This window comes from Chlamydomonas reinhardtii, chromosome 8 (genome assembly GCF_000002595.2).
Source record: "Chlamydomonas reinhardtii strain CC-503 cw92 mt+ chromosome 8, whole genome shotgun sequence".
Taxonomy (NCBI): Eukaryota; Viridiplantae; Chlorophyta; class Chlorophyceae; order Chlamydomonadales; family Chlamydomonadaceae; genus Chlamydomonas; species Chlamydomonas reinhardtii.
In genome coordinates, this window is record NC_057011.1 from 1,015,701 (window position 1) to 1,034,986 (window position 19,286).

A 19,286-nucleotide genomic window follows, 5' to 3' on the forward strand; every position below is an offset into this window, starting at 1 on the left:
AGGCTGGACGAACGCGATGTTTAGAATGTCGAGTTGGGCCCTGGCTCGGTTTAGCGCCCAGGTCCCGCTTCAGAGACCTAAGCTTTGCTAACAGATGGTAATGGGAAGGCCCTGGGTTGGGGATACGGGCTGTGCATAGGAACTCGCCCGAGTGGGACCCGCTCGAGTGGAGTCGCTGTCGAGCGCGACAGATTGCGACGCTTCCTTAGCTGTGTTGGTGGGTGTGGTGCGGCACGACACACGTAAATAAGTAAATGTGCTGGTAAGCATGGCAAGCTTTTCGTAATTTGCATCTTCCCGCATGACTGCGGCGGTAAGAAATGTAATTGTAACGTCGCTGTAGTTGCGCCACAAACGTCCTTCATTTCAGTTAGTTGACTATATGTCTATCCATCATGTATTTGTTCGATCTGTTTCTGCTGAAATGTAAAAGGGCGTCAGCGCTGCTGCAATACGTGCACGTGACGATGTCGCCCGACATATGCGCGCACGCGCCGCTATTAAGCATTGTTACTTCCAATTCTTCCTTACATAGCTTAACAACGAAACTGTAGTGCCTTACCAACAGCAGTAGAGTTGGGCTACGAGCCGCTGGTTGCTGGACAGCTTACCGGTCCCGACGATGGCGCCAGCTCCCAGTGTAGCAAGCAGCGGAGTCAGTGGATCGTCAGCTGGGGCAGGACTGCCGCGCATCAGGTGCGGAACTGTGCAGAACGGCCGTGTAGTGGCGAAACACTCAGTTTACAGTCTCGCTGCATCACAAGGCAGGCCTGGTTTCACTTCTCTTTGCACGTATTACGGGCGTCATATCGACATCGCGCAAGACTTGAGCTCACGGATTACCGCTAATCCTCGCCCCGCGTTGCTCAGGGAGGACAAAGATGGTGACCATAATGATGGTGATGCCGAGGTGTCACAGGTATGCTTTCTTGTTTACTCCTTGGCATTGACTGCTGGCGAGGCTGGTGCGAGCCCGCCGCAACGCGGTGTGCAGACCGGGACGGGCAAAATGGCTTGGCCTAGTAACCTGCGTGCTGTGATCCATCTCCTTAACGCAACAGCGATAATCGCTTTAGTAATGAGCTCGCGCGTGCAGTGGATCGGCAAGTCGCGACACGTAATGGACCGGTCGGTACACTTGCTTCTCAAATGCCGCGAGCGCACACGCGTTTGGAGGACTCCTCGTATGCAAACAATGGTTACGGCTAGGTGTAGCACGCCCCAGCGCCTGACACTTCTTGTTCTGTACTGCCTTTCTGCATGCAGCGGCCCGGGGTTGAGGGTGCGGTGTTTGGTGTGCTGTTCACGCTCAGCCAGGAGAAGAACACACAAGATATCTTCTACCACTGGATCCTTCTGAAGGTGGGTGGTTGTCAGCGCCCGTGGGGTCCAGGAATGTTCTGAAGGGCCACTGCGCCCCGCCGACATCCATCATGTATGCCATCTGCTGGGTCTGGGAATCAGCTGCACCCTACGGGACCTCACCAACCTGCCTTACCACTGTCCCATCACACATCCAGTGCGCAAATTGGTTGCCATCTGCTGGGGTCTGGGAATCAGCTGCACCCTACGGGCCTTTACCATCCTGCCTTAACACTGTCCCATCGCACAGCCAGTGCCCGCCTCCAGCAGGGCGCGGACATGCGTAGTCGTCAATGTCCGCTTACTCTGTCCCACACGCAACACTTGTTCTGGGCATGTCCCTGCAGATCCTGCTGGACGTGTGGCAGGTGTACACCCAAATCCTGACGCCCCAGTATGGCTGGGACATCGACCCCGACTCAATGCTGTGGAAGGGCGTCTCCGTCCTCTCCTTCGGGTGGCTTGCGGACATCGGGTAAGCGCTGTCGTCAGTGGCCTAAGTGTGATGGAGATTGCGTGCTCTCCACGCGCCCAACTGGACGACTGCAGCTAGCTGCAGCATGCATGTGCGCCTGATGACCAACATATATACAGATCTTGCCTTATCAAACAAAGGTGGTGGGGTCATTATGCTTGCCTGTGCTTTGGTTTCGCTGCCCTCACCGTTTGAGATCGAGGGTGACCCCGGGTTATGCCACTGTGAATGAAATGATGGCAACGTTTCTGCCTGACATGAAGGAACAGTACGTCCGACCAGGGGGGGAGGTTAGGAAACAAAGTGCCAGACCCCATGCCCCGAAATCCCCCGGGACCCCCCTTGAGGAGACGACCGACCCCCCCCCCCACGACAAAACCTTGTTGTTTAGGAGTTCAACCCCCTCCATTTATACCAAAGTGGTGCCAATCGACTCCTCTTGACGAGCACTATCACGCTGTGCCATCAGCGGTCCTGTTCTGAGACTTCGGTGACAGGTAGGCGGGATCCTATCCATGGAAAACCCCTCGACCCAGCCCACCCCGCGCTCAACTCTCTGCCGCGTGCCGAATAGACAGTGTGCATCGGCAGCCTTGTTTGACGTGGATTCATGCGCACCAGCGCTTCAGAGCCCAGCCGTGTCAGTGCACATACGCATGTGGCGAATGTCCACGCCCGGACGCGCAACTTGCCCCTCCCACGCTTTGTTTGTGCTTATGACGGCATACTGTGCAAATGTGAGCCTCGTACTGCTGCGTTTGGCCCCTAGTTCTGCTTGTGGGGCGCTTCCCGAAATCCGCCGGGCTCCCGAAACACGGCGGACCCCAGGGACAACGACTGACTCCCCAACTTGCGCGGCCCAGAACTTCCTCACCAGACACCCCCTGAACAATAAACTAAAAGCACGTGCACAATGCTCTCCTAAAGCTATGTAATTATGGGCATGGGGTAAGAACCTGAGCTTTCTCCCCCCCCTGTACCGCTTTTCCAAACATCCCTGCAACCCCCCTCTTCAGTGCATCCTGTACCGCTTTTCCAAACATCCCTGCAACCCCCCGGTCCGACTATTGCTAGCCGCCGAGGGCGCGGTATGCCCTGCTGCTGCTCACCCCCTTGCGCCCCCTTCCTGCTCCCTTCCCTCTTTTCTGTTGCCTCGCTCGTAATTAACTTGCATCTTCTGATGCGCTCAACCGACCCACCGCTGGCCCCAGGTACGGCTGGTACGTCGGCCTGCTGTACACGTTGGCGACCCTGCTGGGCCTCAACCTGGCGCTGTGCGGCTGGGTGGCAGTGTGCTTCCGGAACCAGAAGTTCGACTACGTGTGGCCCATCAAGGTGGTCCGCGGCTTCAGCTACGTGTTCCTGCAGGTGTTCGACATCACATCGCTCAACTTCCTGCAGCTAGGCATCAGCTGCAATTACACCGCCCCGGCTGACAGCGGGATGCGCCTCAAGATGCAGCTGTTCCCACAGTACAGTGAGTCGGGAGCCGGGGTAGCTAGAAGAGTGGCAGTAGCAGCAGGGGGGGGGGTAGGAAACAAAGTGCCAGACCCCATGCCCCGAAATCCCCCGGGACCCTCCTTGAGGGGACGACCGACCCCCCGACGGACAAAACCTTGTTGTTCAGGGGTTAAAACCCCTCCATTTTATACCAAAGTGGTGTCAATCGACTCCTCTTGACGAGCACTATCACTCCGTGCCATCAGCGGTCCTGTTCTGAGACTTCGGTCACGGGCGGGATCCTATCCATGGAAATCCCCTCGACCCAGACCACCCCGCGCACAACTCTCTGCCGCGTGACGAATGGACAATGTGCATCGGCAGCCTTGTTAGACGTGAACTCATGCGCACCAGCGCTTCAGAGCCCAGCTGTGTCAGTGCGCATGTGTTGAATGTGGAGACATGTCCCGACATGTCCACGCCCGGACGCGCAACTTAGCCCTCCCACGCTTTGTTTGTGCTTATTACGTCATAACGTGCACATATGAGCCTCGTACTGCTGCGTTTGGCCCCTAGTTCTGCTTGTGGGGCGCTTCCCGAAATCCGCCAGGATGGGCTCCCGAAACCCGACGGACCCCCAGGGACGAGGACCGACCCCCCGACTTTGGCGACCCAGAACTTCCTCACCAGACACCCCCTTAAAAAACTAAAAGTACGTGCATAATGTTCTCCTAAAGCTCTGTAATTTTGAGCATGGGGTAAGAATCTGAGCTTTCTACCCCCCCCCTGGTAGCAGGATGCATCTGGTCCGTACCGCATCAGCCGAATGTCCCACACGCTCGTACCCCTGCTGCTGTGTCACTGCCCAGGCTGCTCGGCGCTGCCCCAGCTGGCCCAGGCTGTGGCTTCGGGCGTGTTGCTGGGCGTGTTCGTGGCGGTGGCCATGCTGGTCAACATGAGCGAGGTGGAGGTCAACCCCACCAGCAAGTCCCCGCAGGCGCTGGGCCACAGCGGCGCTGAGGTCACCGCCTTCTTCATCAAGGTTCTCATGACGCTGGTCAGCACCTTCATTGGCGGCTGGCCCAAGGTCGCCTCCGCCGCCTACCTGCTCCTGGCCTTCTGGCTAGCCTGGTGCAACCTCCGTTGGGTGCCGCACCTGGTGCGTGTCTGCCGGCCGTGTGCGTGCCTGCGTGCACGGCTACTTCGCTTGACCCTTTGACTGCCGTCATGCATGCCGTCCTCAACCGGTGTTCTGCATGTCATCTGCACGCACACCCTTCCTTCTTCCGCAGGTGGGCTGGGTGGGCGACCTCAAGTCTGGCTGCGCGGTGGCCATGGCGGGCGTGGCGGCGCTGCAGGTGAGGAGGAGCACTCGAGGAGCGTAGGGGCGATCCACTCATGTATTTGAGAGAGGAAAGCTACCGTCTCGCTTCTGCTTCTTTGCCCTGGAGACCCTTGGTCATCCTGCCATCCACGAACGCTTGCAGGTGGCAGTGGTTGCTCTGCCCAACTCCGCCATCGACGCCCGCCGCACGCTCACCCTGGTCATGGGCATCGGCCTGGCTCCGCTGTTCGTGGCGGGCTCACTCCTCAGCTGGTGGAGGCGGGCCTGGTTCACAGCGGCGGCGCTCAAGGCCTTCAGGTGTGGCGCCCAAACAGTGTTACCTGCGCAGTGCCGACCAACCGGGGAAGTCCGTAGCTAAATTACTCTGATGCTCCACAAATGCATGATGCCTGCAGGATCACCGACCCCGAGAAGGTCAAGCCCCAGGATATATTCGGGTTCTGGGACGCACGTGATGTGGAGATCGCTGCCCGCTCCTGCCGCGTGTGGGCGGACCGGTACCAGCTGGACAAGGCGGCGGTGACGCGCGCGCAGGAGCTGATCAAGGCCGGCGTGGCGCGCTTCCCCGGCAGCTCCTACGTCAATCTGGTGTATGCAAACTTTCTGCTGGTACGTTGTCATTATGGGCGGCTGGTAGGGGGCGTACTGCATGACTTGTGACTCGGAACGCGGGTGCGCGTGCGTGCGTGCGAGGGGCACGGCGAGGGGTGGGCGTCAGGGTGCAAGGAGACGGCATGAGGCATGCAGGGGGGCATGGGACTTGGCGCAAGACTCGCGTCGTAGTACTCGCACTTACATCTCAGCGATAGTGTCTGGTGCTATTGTCAAGTCGTTTGGAATTATTGTGGCTAGACTTCGCCTGAGCGTTCCCGGTTGCTGCTCAAAATTGGGAGCCGTTCGTCTTGTCTCCTGCCATCCTACTATTAATCAAGTAGCTTAGGGCTGCGCAAGCCCGTCTGGACACAGCTCGACCTCATGCAGCTTGAATCGTCACCGCCAGTCTTGCGCGAAAGCTGTGCCTTGAACTTTAGCCATGATATACTGTATTTATTGGATGGCCGAACCCTGCACCTCTATCGCTGCTGGCTCAGGTGCGTCCAGGTCGCCCCCGCTCTTTACCAGCAGGCCAACTCACCCGCACCTCCCCGGATGCTGCTTCTGCCCTTACAGGATGTGCTGGGCTTCAGCCAGACAGGTGGCAAGCAGCTCGAGGTGGGTCGCTATTGCTGAGGGGCCCCGGCGGAGGCCGGCAGGCGTCTGGTCAACGGCGCCTTGTGGCACCCTGCCCCCACCTCTCAATCCTCGCTCCCACTCGCACAACCTCACAGGCCGCCCGCAAGCTGGACCCGGGCCCCATGTGCCGCTTCATGCTCTTCGTGCGGCAACAGCAGGCCACCCAGAAGGCCGCGAGCAGCACCGTGGGCAAGGGCGGCAGCATGGACCTGCTGGGGTGGGTAATGCAGGGGGGATAGATTGCGTGCTGCCCCTCTCCCGTGCTCAGCCGAACCCAGACATGCTTCTTCGCAATACCAACTCCTGCCTCTCCCCGGCTCCGTCCCTTTAAACGCACAGCTATGTCGAGTACCAGCGCAAGCAGCGCATGGTGCTGCGCCACCACAAGGACGCGCTGCAGGCCATGGCCAGCTTCTGGTGAGGAGCGGGGCCGAGGCATAGCTAAAATGGGGCAGGTGCACGTACCGTTGTGCGCCCTCCCTCTACGTGATCCTTGCTCCACTTGACTCGCCGCCACCTGCCGCTGCGCCCCGTGCACCCCACAGGCGCATCCTGGGCTACTCGAGCAGCGTGTCCTTCCGCTCGCTCAGCCGCTCACTGGAGGAGATTGACACCAGTGTGAAGCAGGTGGGCAGGCTGTCGTGATAGGGGGCGATGTGGGTCAGCTGGCGATGTGGGTCATATGGCGCTTTTCCTGACCCTGCACACACGACCTTGACGGCTCAACTGAACACTCGGCAGGCTGAGATGGCGTACCGCGCCGTACTGGAGATGTACGGCAACAGCCCGCGCCTGGTGCGGCTGTACGCCCGGTTCCTGGAGACCGTCAAGCAGGACCCCTGGGGTGCGGCCGAGTACTCGGCACACGCCGACCGCATCGAGCAGAACCGGGACGCGGACGGCGACGGCCCCACGCTGCCCGACGGCACGCCCATCGGCCGCATGGACGAGGTGGACAAGGGCGTGCTGGTAGTGAACGCGTTCGGCGACATCCAGATGGTCAACAAGAAGCTGATGTCCATGTTCGGCTACCGCAAGGGTGAGTCGGGAGCTGGGAATGCGAGGGACCCTGCTGATGTGGGTCGAGCCTAATGGCGCTTGGGCTCATGCTGGTGTTTCCACCTTCCGCCCTCCCTCAGGCGACTTGGACGGCAAGAACGTGACGGTGCTGATGGCGGGCCACGACGCCAAGCGCCACCCGGGCCTGCTGCGCCGTTATATCGATAGCGGACAGCAGGCACCGCCCGTCTTCAGGCGGCCGGTGAGGCTGGGGCGGAGTGCACTGGAGCTAGGATTGGGTATATGATCCTTGCAATACCACAGACACCGGCCGCATGCGGGCAAACAATACTTGAACAGGCACCTTGACTCGCCGGCTGCCCTCATCTGATGTGTCCCGTGCATCTTTTCACAGGTGCTGGGTATGCATCGCGAGCGCGTGGCCATTCCAGTGCAGTTGGACGTCAGCCGTGCTTCGGGTGAGGCCGGAGGCAGGCAATTGTTTTGGCACCGCATGGCACTGCTATGCACAACACTAACAAGCCGCTGTGACGCACTTCGCACAGGCATGGGCGAGGACAGCGTGTTCATAGCGCTACTGGAGGCGGGGCCGCAGGAGCCTGGCGTGGGCCGGCTGTGGGCCACACCCGAGGGCCTCATCGTGTGCTGCGACGCCGGCTTCGTCACCTGCTTCGGGTAGGGCCGCGGGGCGGGCATGCTGGCATCACGCGGGTTCCCCTTCGTCATGTTGCTTGCCCGCTGCCCTCTTTGCCCCTCATTGCTCACCTCTCAACGCCTTACACCTTCAATAACGTCCACAGGTTGTTCCCCACCGACGTGGTGGGAACTCAGCTGCGCTCGCTGCTACGTGCCCATGCCTCCAGCGCCGCCGCAGCCGCCGCCTCGCGCGCAGCCGGCCAGGGCGGCGAGGAGGACGGCTGGAGCGCCAGCAAGGCCCTGAGTGACGCGCAGAAGCTGGTGCAGCGGTAAGCAGATAGGGGCGACTCGGCGTGTGCCGTGCCGACGCTATTGATTGCAAGTCACTGACCATTTTGCCATTCCCTTCATCTTTTTTGTTTGTCATTTTCTGATCCCGTCTCCAGGCTTATTTCTGAGGCCGAGGCTGACAGTAACACGTCGGCTGACGGCAGCCGCCACGGCGCCCCGGGCTCCCCCGGCGGCGCATCTGACGGCGGCACAACCACTAGAACTGATAACCATTGCTTTGTGCGGCACAAGTACGACGAGGCCCGGGAGGTGTGCGTCACCGTCACCATGGGTGAGTCACAACTGTATGCAATTGCTGCTATTGTCTGCATGCAAACAGCGAGTCTTGCCATACACGTGACTGATTCGTCTTTGGTCTCCCCCTTCCTCTATGCCCGATGCAGACCCTTCCCGCACCATCCTGGAGTTTGTGCTTCGCCTGGTGTCCACCGAGCCCCAGCTGCTGATGGTGGTGGAGAAGCGCGGAGGCATCAAGCACATGAGCGGAGACTTGGCCAAGGTGAGACTAGGTATAGCGGAGCGGGGCAAATGGCCTGGGTCCGGCGTCTGACTCACCTCATTGACTATTCTGTTTACCTCTCACAGCTGCTTGGGGCTTCTGCTGGTGCCGACGAGGCTGCTATCGGCGGTGGCGGCATGGGCGGCGGTGTTCTTGAAGGCCTGGGCGCCGCCGCTGAGAGCGCCGCGCTTCGCAACTTGGACGACTTCCTGCCCGCGCCCTGGCGCTACCTGCACTCCCGCCACCTGGCCAAGGTTCGTGCGGTCGGTGGTGATCGGTGCGCTGACAAGTAACATTAGCATTGAATTCTGCTTGTATACTCGTGGTACTTGCTCCATCCGTGACCGTTTCATTACCAATCATAACATGTCATCGCTCCGTAGGCCATCGGAACCGGCGTCCCCGCATCGGCCATCGTCCAGATGGGCGGTGGAGCCCCAGGTGCCGCTGGCGCCGGAGCCGCCGCGAACAACGGTGCGCCCGCCCTTCTGTCCGGCATGTGGGGCTGCCACGGCGGCCGCACGGCTGGTGTAGACGATGGCAGCCCTGCCGCTGGCGGGCGCCTTTTCCGCCCCACGATGCGCTTGGTCGGGCTGCACGGCCGCCCCGTGTTCGTGCGTGTGGCGGTGCACTCGAGGGAGGAGGGCGGTGAGCCGCTGCACGTGGTGCGCATGGCCAGGTGAGGAGAGGAGCTGGAACATGTGCCTTGTCCCCAGAGGCCCCCTTGATTGAGAGTATGCGGTTGCAGCATGGCTTAGCTGCAGCAGTGCACCGTATGTCCGCCAAGTCACTAAGTCTGTAATTACTTATTACGCTCACTCCGCCTGCAGGTCCTCTCTTGACACCGCCATTGCTGAGCGCCGTGTGCGCGTGCGGGTCTCGGAGGCCGGCACAGTCATCGACGAGGCCGAGGCAGCCGCTGCTGCAGCCACACTAGAGATGGGGCCTGACGTTGCGGAGGGCGCAGTCGCCGCCGTCGAGAGGCCCACCACCGCGGCTGCGGCTGCGCAGGCGATGGGTGAGGAGTTGGAGGCCCTGTTTGGCTTCACCAAGGAGGAGGTAAGGATAGATGGGCAAGTAGAAATCAGTTGGTCCACATAGCCGCAGCAACACCGCACACTGCCTTGCAGGGATGGATACGAGGGCAAGGCAATGGCATCTTGCCTTAACTGCCCCATCCCTGATTGTGCGTTGCTGCAGCTTGCGGGGTACCACCTTTGGGACTTCATCACGCTTCAGCCCTGCCCCGAGTCCGAGCTGCTGCTGGCGACTGCTGGCGCCACCTCCGGCGCTGGTGCCGCAGCCGCCACTGCTACCACGCCCCGCGCCGGTGCTGTTCGCCGCGCCTCCACCACCATGGGGGCTGGCGCGACTGGTGCCGGCGCCCTGAGCCGCGCGGTTCGACACCGCCTAGGCAACAGCACGGGTGTTGTAGGCGCCACCAGCGGCAAGGTGGCAGCCGATTCGGGCGCCACTGATACTGGAGGTGCCGATGGCGCTGCCGGCGGAGACCTGCTGGAGGAGGCTGCGTCGGTTGTGTACGGCGAGGTGGGCGGCGTCACCGCAGAGGAGGACGCCGCCGCTGCTGCTGCTGCAGTCGCTGACCTGGCAGCAGGGGCCACGGACGCCGCCGCGAACGGCAGCGCCAACCCGTTCGCCAGCGGCCCTGGCTACTACGGAGCTGGGCCCCCAGTGGAGTTCAACCTGCGCACATTTGATGCCATGATCACCATGTGAGCTTTGGGTGGTCGTACTACGCCGTTGTCACCGTGCGCTGCCCTCTGCTGTGGTGTGATATCAGCAGTGACACCAGCATGTTTGTAACTTGATGTGGGCGCCCATTCCTTATCCCGTCACAGGGCGCTGCAGTTCCCCGGCTTATCTTGGCGCGTGGCTGTGGTGCCGCCGGCGGCGGTGGCGGAGGCGGAGGCCATGGGCAACGCCTCACGTGCCGCCGCACACCTGGCACGCAACACGCGTCAGGCCGTGTTGAGGGTGAGTGGCAGCGGTAGATGGCGCGAGTGCTTGCGAGCTGCAGTATGCTATGGCCCGCACCTGGTCTGTCGTTTCCTTTTTCTGACACCGTGCTCTCGTGTTCGCTCGCAGCTGGATGTGGCGGTGCCTCGTGTGCGAGTGCGCCCGCGTGACGGCTCCGGCTCCCCCAGTGGCGGCATGTCCTCCCCTCGGGCCGGGCAGCAGCTGAACCCCGCCCTGGCCCCAGGCCGCCTGGTGGTGCATGTGGAGCTGTGGGCGGCGGAGAGCCTCACCGGTGGGTGACCAAGCCCGAATGTCTTCACGCGCACGCTCCTGTGGCACCTTGCAGAGGGGCGGCCTTGCACTAGTTCCGCAATCGCTGACACGTGTTTCCTGCCTTACAGGTGTGCTTGAGCTGGACCCTCGCGGCCGGGTGGCGGGCCTAGCGGAGGAGGGCGGCGTGCGGCCTGCGGGGCTGATCTTCGGCCAGCCCTCTGCTTCCTTCCTGGGCTCAGAGCTGTCCCAGATTGTTTCCATGCCGGCCGGCTACACGCCCATGACACTGCTGACTGGCGACGTGGGCGGCAATGCCGCAAAGAAGAGTGCGCTTAAGGCAACCAAACAGCAGCAGGCGGCCGCGGACAAGGAGGCCGCTGTCAAGGCGGGCCCGGTGCACTACCTGCCCGGCTGGCACCGTGACGGCCGGCCCCTGCTGCTGGCCGTGCAAATGGTTGGCAAGCCGCTGCCGCCCGGCGGCGCACCTGCCGCGAGTGGTGCCGCCGGAGCTGCCGCCGCAGCCGGCGCCCTGACCGCCATCATCCGCCTTGCGCCCGCCGGCGCCCAGCCCTCAGTGCTACCGCCCATGATGGGGGCGGCGGCGATGGCGGGCGTCAACGCACTTGCAGCCGGGGAGCCGAGCACCCGCTCGCTGGGAGGTACCAGGCGCCGCGCCTCAGTCGTTGCGTTGCCGCCTCCCGCGGCGGCGCCGGTGTCATGGACTCCCATCATGGGCCCTGGGGGCTCCGGCCATCGTGGTGTTCAGCAGATGCACCTGGCGAAGGACTTGTCGCGCATGGGCCGAGGGGCCACCGACGCCGATGCCATCGCAAGCGCAGCGGAAGGCCACGCGGCCGCCGTCATCGGCAACCTCGGCGTCCCGGTGTCGCCTCTCGACCCGGCGGCAATGGGCGTGGCGGCGGCTATGCCACTGCCGCCTCCGCCTCTGGCGTTGGCGATGGCAATGCCGTCGCCTGGCATTACTATGCGCGGTTCGGGCCCTGGCGCCGTGGGCGGCAACAGCGCGAGGCCGCTGGCGGCGCGGAGCAGCAAGGCGCGCGAGGGCGCTCCTGGGGAAGCAATTGGTTCTGGAAGCGGGGACTCAGGAATGGTACTGGATTCAGCTGCGGACCTAGAGCGCCACACACACGGCAACGGTGCTGATGGCGCTGGTGGTACCGGTGGTCTACCTCGGTCCCCGGCGTCGCTGCCAGGAATGGTGCTTGGTGGCGACCACGATGGTGAGGGCGAGGCATACGCGCACGGGTATCAGACATGTATGCTTTGTCACTCTCGGTCACGTTGGGAGCGATGCTTACCGCCATGCCACTCAGCTGCGACCCTTGTGAATTGACCGTAGGCCGCCCGAGCGCCACTGGTGCTCTGGGTAATGCCGCGGCTGCAGTCGCCGCAGCCAAGGTGGGAAGACTTCCAAGGATAACAAGGATGGGCGTGTGCAATGTGTGTGCGCCTGTGCTTGACTCGCCTGCCAGTTACATAATGATGTCGCCGCCCACTCATTGCCGCATCCAACAACGCCTAACCGCAGGAGGCAGAAGGCAGCGGTGCCGCGCTTAAGAAGCAACCCTCAAACAAGATCTCAAAATGGATCACTACAAATGGCGAGTACTACCAGAACACTGTGAGGTCCGCTGCAGGCATCGGCAGCGTTGCGGAGGACGATGATGAGGAGGGTAGCGGTGACGATGATGGTGCCAACGGCTCGGCTAACAGTGACGGCAGCGACCAACGTGGCAGCGGCGATGGCGCCGCGTCGCGCCGTTCCGCCAGACACCCGGGCGGCGAGGAGCCAGCAGCGGCGGCACGACTCGAGCTGACAGGGGCTGGCGACGAAGGCAAGGGCGCCGGCGCGCGCCAGGGCATGAGCATGGCGGTGGACAACAGCGACAACAGGAGCGACGGAGGCGAAAGGTGAGTGGCCACTGGGCGTGCTGCACGCTGTCCAGTAGGCATGTGCATGGCGTGCCGCCCTTCAACACCAAATACCGTAGCATGCCTCAAGGCCGTGTTGCCCCCATCGCCCGCCCCGCGCAGTGCCACATCCGGCGTGTCGGGAACGTCGGGTCTGTCTGACGGCGACGGCACCGGGGACTTCAAGCGGGGCAAGCGGTACAAGAAGCTCATCAAGCTCATCGACTCGCCTGACAGCAAGAAGGTGCGTGCAAGGCCGGGCTTGAGCTCCGTACCTGCGCGGTGGTTGCTATTAGCCACACCTGATCTTCAAATCCTGTCCTTGCAGAGCCTGAGCAAGTTCAAGATGCTCGTGGCGGCGGTCATCTTCACGTGCATGGCAGTACACATTCTGTGCTTCGCCCTCATCATGGACGGAATCCACGTGAGCATACTTGCGAGCGAGATGAATGCGTACTGTAACCCGGTAACTGTGCCGCGCTGGTCAAGCACACGCACCGCCCTTGTGACCGTGCCGCGCGGATGAGTTGCACGCACCGCCCTTGTGTCTGAGCCTACCTGTGCTGTGACTACTCGCTTTTCCCCTTGCGGACCCGCAGTGGCAGAACGATGCCCTCATGACCCTCACCAACATGGGCGACGGCCAGCGCTACCTGCAAAAGGTACTGCATTCACACTGAGTGCAAAGGGCCAGCCTTCGGACCGCTCATGTGCATGTGCTTGCACCATTGTCTGCGACACACAGGTTGCGGTGTATATGCGGGCCCTGGACCAGGAGTACAGGGGCAAGGGCTCCAACAACACCTACGTCGAAGCAAACGCACCGGTGCGTGGGTTCGGATGTCGTATGTGTGCCTCGGTTGTCGCTCTGACACTCTATCTGCTGCTAACTCACAGTTTGCTGCGGGCGAGATGTACCGCTACCTCAACCTGTACAACGATATGAACAACGGGTGAGCTACATGGCTGTTGAGATGTCTCCGCAAGCCTGGGTGTATGTTACTTGTTGATTACTACGCGCGGAGTGTTCATGTTCCTGCATCCCTTGCTGTGCGCATTCTGCATGCACGCACGGTGCCAACTCTGTTTGTGCTGCGTGTCAACAACTGTTCGTCCACCCGCTCTCCTACACCCCACAGCATCCTGCTGAACAGCCGGCACCAGTCGATCACGCTGCTGTTTTACACCGAGCAACTGACGGTGTGGGTTGGCAACAACACCTTCACTGGCGAGGAGATGTTTGCAAACGTCACCACCTGGGTGAGTGTGCTGAACTGTTGGATGGGGGCATAGACTCCGCGAACCCCTTCGACTATGCCTATGATATCCACGCAAGCCCCACTGCATGTAACACGTCCGGCACACCTGGCTGCCACCTTCACAGGATCTGCTGACACGTCTGCTGGTGGCGGCCCTCACCGTGTACCAGAAGCACGAGGAGTGGCACTCTCAGAACATATACCCTGCCGACACGTTTGAGGGACAGTTCGTGTTCCGAAGCGCACAGATGCTCGCCAAGGGCTCCCAGGCGGTGTGGATAGCGCTGCAGGTGCGCCGTTGGGTTAGGCGGTGGGGCAGTGTGCAAGGACAGTACAAAACGCAAGCATGTCTCCATTCAGTGTGGGACCAGCAGCACATCCCCACCCTTCCGCGCACAGGATCACGCCCAGGGCCATACCCAGCGTGTCAACGACCTTCAGCTCATCTTCCTGGCCATCGAGGGCTTTCTGGTGTCCAGCTGTACGGGGGCGTGCCTCATCTACTTGCTGCGCGTGGCGAGCGAACAGCGCTACAAGCTGTACGACACGTTCCTTGCCATTCCCATCGGTGCGTTTTCTGTGTACTTGCGTTAAAAAATCCAAACGCCCCCTGGATCAGCAACATCATATGTAGCAATCTGTCGTCAGCGTAACCGTAATGAACCGGCATGAAGCACCGGAATCAATTTCTAAGGGCGGTTCTGGGTGGGGGCCCTCCCCCAGCCGGGGGCCCGGGGGCGGAAGCCCCCCAAAACGTTTGGGCGCTGCCGCTGCTGGCTTCGGCGAAATTGCGAGTGGTGACGAGGGCCCCGCAGCCGTAGGGAAAGCCAGTGTGCTGGGCTGCCGTGCTGCCCTGAGCTGCGGCTCTTGTGTTTCTTTAGTTATTCCTATACACAGCTGTAAGTACATAGCAGCACTAGTGAGGGGCCTCCGGCGTCTAGTCAGGCACTCAGGCTCGGCCGGCGTTCAGCCGGCCTCAGGAATGGGCCCGGCACGGCCGGCTCGATCATTCCTAGTCCTGCCGTGCCAGACCCCCGGCAGATGTTTAGATTGGGAATGTATTCCCGAAAAAGAGAACACTGGCTGTCGCCCATGTACCAACCTTTTCCACAGGCCTGACGCGCGCGCTGGCCTCCCAGACCACCCATCTGCTGGACGATGACGAGTCGGACGGCGACGATGACGATGATGCAGCTGTGGCAGCAGCCGGCAAGGTGGGCAGCGGTGCATGCGTACTGTCAAGCCCTTGGCCGCCAGATCAACATGCATATGGCGAAAACGTGCTGGATATCTTGCCTTGTACCCCTTTCCAACACCTTTCTATGCGTCTCACACCGTTGACAGGCGGCTGAGCTTGCTGCCGGAGACGAGCACACGAGCGTTGATGGCGACGCTGCGGGTGGTGAGGGCACTGGCGCAACAGCCGTCGCCGCCCCTAAGCGCCGCGCGAACTTCGACCACTCAGGGCATGGCGGAACCGCAGCTGGCGGCCGCCACGGCAATGGCGGCGACTCAGCGGCTAGTCATGCCGGACACAAGCACAGCCATGACAAGAGATCCGGCGCCAGCGTGAAAGGCGTCAAGCGCAATGGCAGCGGCGGCCCGTCTGTGGGCGGTGGCGACGAAGCTCCTGGAGATGATGGAGGCAACGGCGCGTCCGTGCCGCTGCTGCGCCTGCAGTCTAGTATACGCTTCGCCGCTCCCGGCAACGGTGGCGCAAGTGGCTGGTTCAGCGCCCTGAAGGCGAAGCTACTCGGGTGAGCTCGACTTGGTCCAGGTGTCGCAGCGCGGCTCTCTCCCGATTATGCCCTGCATACTCACACCTATCGTGCCCACTCTCGTCTCTCCACAGCCGCTCCAACGCGGTCCGTGACAGCTCGGCCCCGGCGAAGCGCTCGCTGGAGCGAAATAGCCGCGTGTCCATCGCCATGCTGGCCATCGCCATGACCTATTCCATCCTCATCATCACCTTTTACTCGGTCGGCTACATCCTCACGCTCACCACCGCGCAAAATGTGGCCATGGTGCGTGGGGGGCGTCATCTACATTGCGCAAGCCTTCACACGCCGCTGCAGAAATGCGCCACTTGTCCGTGTCGCTGCTGGTGCCCTTGATCCTCAAGCCCCGTCCTCATGCCCCGTCCACTCTTACGCGCGCAGGTGTCTGTGGCGCAGCGCAACATGGAGAGGGTGTGCAAGGCTGTTTTCTTCTCACAAGTGCGTGCATGGCAACATCAGCAATATCACCTTGTTGCACCGAACATGTTTCACCTCTCACCGTTCTTGCTCACATCCGGCGTGCACTACTGGGCGTATCACCATATCTGGATTGCCATGGGAAAGCCCCAAAGCTGCAATGTGGCTAGACCGTAGACGCCATGTGTTTAGATAATGTGGCGTCCTGCCGCCGCCTACTGAGGCACGTTACGCCTGCCTGTTGCCGTCAGCATCAACGCCCCGCACCCACCCCTCTACGTCCTCTTGTCCACAGGAGCTGCTTGCCCAGGAGGACCCGCTGCTCGTCAACCGCTACATCAATGAAATTAGCAACGTCAGTGTGGGGCTGCGTGACGCCTACTACACCATGCGCATGGGCGTGGATGCCGAACGCGTGGCTGGTGAGTGCACGCGCCCGTGCGTCTGTGTAAGGCTGTGAAGTGTGGGTTTAAAGGCGATGGTGTACAAGTGTCTATGTCTGCAGTTTAAATCCGCGCTTTAACAAGAGACTGCGCCTTGAATTGCCTGCAGGTCCCAACATTGAGAGGTTCCCGGGAGTGGTGAGCCACGGCCTGGCCAAGGAAAGCGCCGAGCAGTTCGACATCTTTTTCGGCACCGGCGACTGCCAGCGACTGGAAGAGCCATGCGAGGGGCCTGAATACCGATACTACGAGGTGGGTCAATGAACGGCTTTCAGCAGCCACGCAACCGCCCTTGGCACAATGTAGACTAGTTGTGGCCTGTTTCGTTGGTCTGTTGTGCGCCGGGTCGCACGACAGCATCTGTGATTTCGCTATGCCACGCCACTCACAGGTGACGCACAGCGGTATCGAGGCTATCGTTTTCCAGGTGTTGCTTTCGCTGGCCAACTTGGCGGAGAAGGCTTTGGGCGCTCAAAACCGTGCCATCACGATGACAGCGGCGTCTGTGGGTCTTCCTGTCGAGACCATCAGGGCGGAAGTGCTAGCCGGTGAGCCATTGGGGCAATTCATGTCTTGGGGCGGGGGGCAAACATTGAGCTTAGTCATTCTTTTCAAGTGTCGTTTGGCTCCTTACATTGTGTCCGCTGACATCGTTGTTGCGCTTCAGGTCAAATTCCCGAGATCATGGACGCCGTCAGCGCCGCCAACGCTACCTCGGTTGCCGCCGGCGGTCCCCCGGTGCAGCTGCTGACGTCTGCCGATGTGGGCATGCCCGGACACGACAGCCAGGAGTGGGATTTCATCTGGAATGCAGGCGCGTCGGTTGTTGCTTTGCGTGGGCAGGTGTAGAGGTTGTGGTACTGTTGCCGACGGCCCAAGCACCTTGGCAGCTAACAGGGTTTGAGCTCATGACAGTATTAGAAACTTGACTTGCTGTACTTGCCCCAGCTACCGTATCCACCCCCTTGACTTTCCCGCTTGAATGCAGGCTTCAAGGACGCAGTGGATGGCGTTCACACCATTACAGCTCTGGAGATCTCGTACATAAATGCCAACTTTAAACGTACGTGCACTGAAATTAATGCTGTGCCTACCTTTACGCGCGTTGTACATGCGGAGGTCTGCATTACGCATGGTGCTTGTCACGCGCCCTGTATGCGCCCTTAGCCCCTTTCGCCCTACATAAAGTTTGCCACGCGCCTTACAAGCCTTCCATCTAACGCCTCGGTGTGCATCTTTCCTGCAGAGGTGGTCATTATGCACGTGGTGCTTTTTGTGCTGCTGGTGGCGGTTTTCGCCGTGTTTGTGTTTGGGCTTCTAATGCCCATGCTCAAGCGCATGCAGAAGGAGGTGAGCACGGGTTGGGTGGTTGCTGCGGGCATTGCGTATGCCAAGATGCTCCAGAAGCTTGGCCGCGTGGTGGCGTGTTGAGTACCGGTATTTACCCATGTAGTGAGCCATGAAGGGAGCCACGCGTTACTGTTATTACCAACTTGTTGTAATCGATCGCAATCTGCAGAAACGGCGCATCACGGAGATGCTTAGCCAGCTGCCCACTGAGGTGGATGTCATGAAGCTCATCACGCTCGCCATTACCGGATCCAGCCCTATCACTAACGATAAGAGTGTTAAGGGCGGTGCTGAGGGCGGCAAAAGCATGCGCCGCAGCTCGGTCCTCAGCATGGCTGCTGCAAATGGCGGCGCCGCTGCCAACGGTTCCGGAGGTAGCGGCGCGCCGACGCGGCGGCTAAGCACCATGCAGTTGCCTGCCGGAGGAGGCGGCGGCGCTGTGGGTGATGGCACTGAGACAGGTGCTGTGGACAGCAAGGCATGGAAGGGGCTATTGGCACGTGGCGCAAGTGTGAAGGGCGGAGGCTCCTTTGCCAGCCTCAAGCGTGTGTGAGCAATGAGCAGAACTGAAACGCCAGGCCGGCTCGCTGGCCTCACGAGAAATCATTCTTATATTTTTGGATGCATTTGTTTAAATGGTGGCTGGCAACCTGGATGAGATGAGATGGAAATGAAACATGCAATGCAACGAATGTACGACGCTCAAAACAATGGACATGCTTCATGACGACTCATGCTGCTGCCGTGACAGGAGCTTTCTTTATCCAAGGGTGCATGAGGTGTTGGCCTGTCCATGTGTGCACATGACATTCTGCGAATGCGAACTCACAGCACCGTACGCATAGCAATGGCTAGTCGAGGTGCGGAATCAAATTCAAACTCTTGATTCCCAGTCGCGCCATGTGGGCTCGGGACCAAGACGCCCTGGCAATGACTGGAGAGCGAGTTTGCTCATACCGTATGTGATGAGTGTTGCGGCGCGGCGGGAGGATGTCCTGCTGTTTGGTTGTCCTGTGCTGACTGTGCTTGCGCTTGATAGCGGGACGTACGTGGCTGGACGCATGGCGGGCCGTACCTGCACAAACGACCCCGGCTATGTCCGGGAGATGAGGCAGACGCTTGCGGCCTCAGACTGGAGACGTGGCGTGGACGTGGCGTGGGCTCAGCCCACTTTTCCCTTGCGCGGGAAAATCATCTGACTGTGCACGCTGGATGCGTCACACATGCCGACATGTCGGCGGTGTTATGCCACTGGACACTCCGCAGCCAATGACTACAGCGGCGACCTTAAACCTTTCCTTACAGAAGTACTAATTGAGAACATGCAGGACTACATACGATACCCAGCGTATTACCGGCCGGTGTGCGGCCAGTCGTACGTTGCGGAGACCTTGTTATCATGGATGTGGCTTGGCCGTGACTCTCTTTGGCTCTTTACTCAAGCGGTGCCAGTGCCACTCTCCTCTGACTCCCCCACGCTTGCAGCACGGACATAC

The 19,286-nt window shown here is 60.9% G+C and overlaps 1 protein-coding gene across 1 annotated transcript; it reads left to right on the top strand.

Moving 5' to 3' along the window:
• The first annotated feature begins 395 nt into the window (after nt 1-395).
• Nucleotides 396-19,237, top strand: CHLRE_08g362050v5 (uncharacterized protein). The gene is made up of 48 exons (XM_043064840.1): nt 396-696; nt 871-919; nt 1,267-1,362; nt 1,710-1,837; nt 3,049-3,314; nt 4,147-4,436; nt 4,570-4,635; nt 4,765-4,919; nt 5,018-5,231; nt 5,793-5,834; nt 5,951-6,072; nt 6,195-6,272; nt 6,401-6,482; nt 6,597-6,894; nt 6,995-7,116; nt 7,270-7,333; nt 7,421-7,550; nt 7,676-7,840; nt 7,958-8,133; nt 8,246-8,361; nt 8,448-8,615; nt 8,745-9,040; nt 9,192-9,420; nt 9,562-10,094; nt 10,221-10,356; nt 10,468-10,630; nt 10,740-11,852; nt 11,972-12,030; nt 12,161-12,543; nt 12,667-12,787; nt 12,872-12,967; nt 13,143-13,205; nt 13,289-13,369; nt 13,441-13,496; nt 13,683-13,803; nt 13,928-14,092; nt 14,202-14,370; nt 14,916-15,016; nt 15,147-15,559; nt 15,655-15,826; nt 15,962-16,018; nt 16,293-16,419; nt 16,550-16,692; nt 16,832-16,988; nt 17,108-17,254; nt 17,429-17,503; nt 17,687-17,790; nt 17,960-19,237. The coding sequence occupies exons 1-48, from the start codon at nt 623-625 to the stop codon at nt 18,341-18,343; spliced, it is 8,565 nt and encodes a 2,854-aa protein (XP_042921841.1). The 5' UTR covers nt 396-622; the 3' UTR covers nt 18,344-19,237.
• Nucleotides 19,238-19,286: the final 49 nt, after the last annotated feature.

Excerpts from the sequence above, each read along its gene's own strand:
- CHLRE_08g362050v5 (XM_043064840.1), top strand. The coding sequence starts at position 623 with ATGGCGCCAGCTCCCAGTGTAGCAAGCAGCGGAGTCAGTGGATCGTCA. Across the intron at positions 1,838-3,048 it reads GGGTGGCTTGCGGACATCGG|GTACGGCTGGTACGTCGGCC; the intron begins GTAAGCGCTGTC and ends CGCTGGCCCCAG. Across the intron at positions 16,693-16,831 it reads CTGAATACCGATACTACGAG|GTGACGCACAGCGGTATCGA; the intron begins GTGGGTCAATGA and ends CGCCACTCACAG.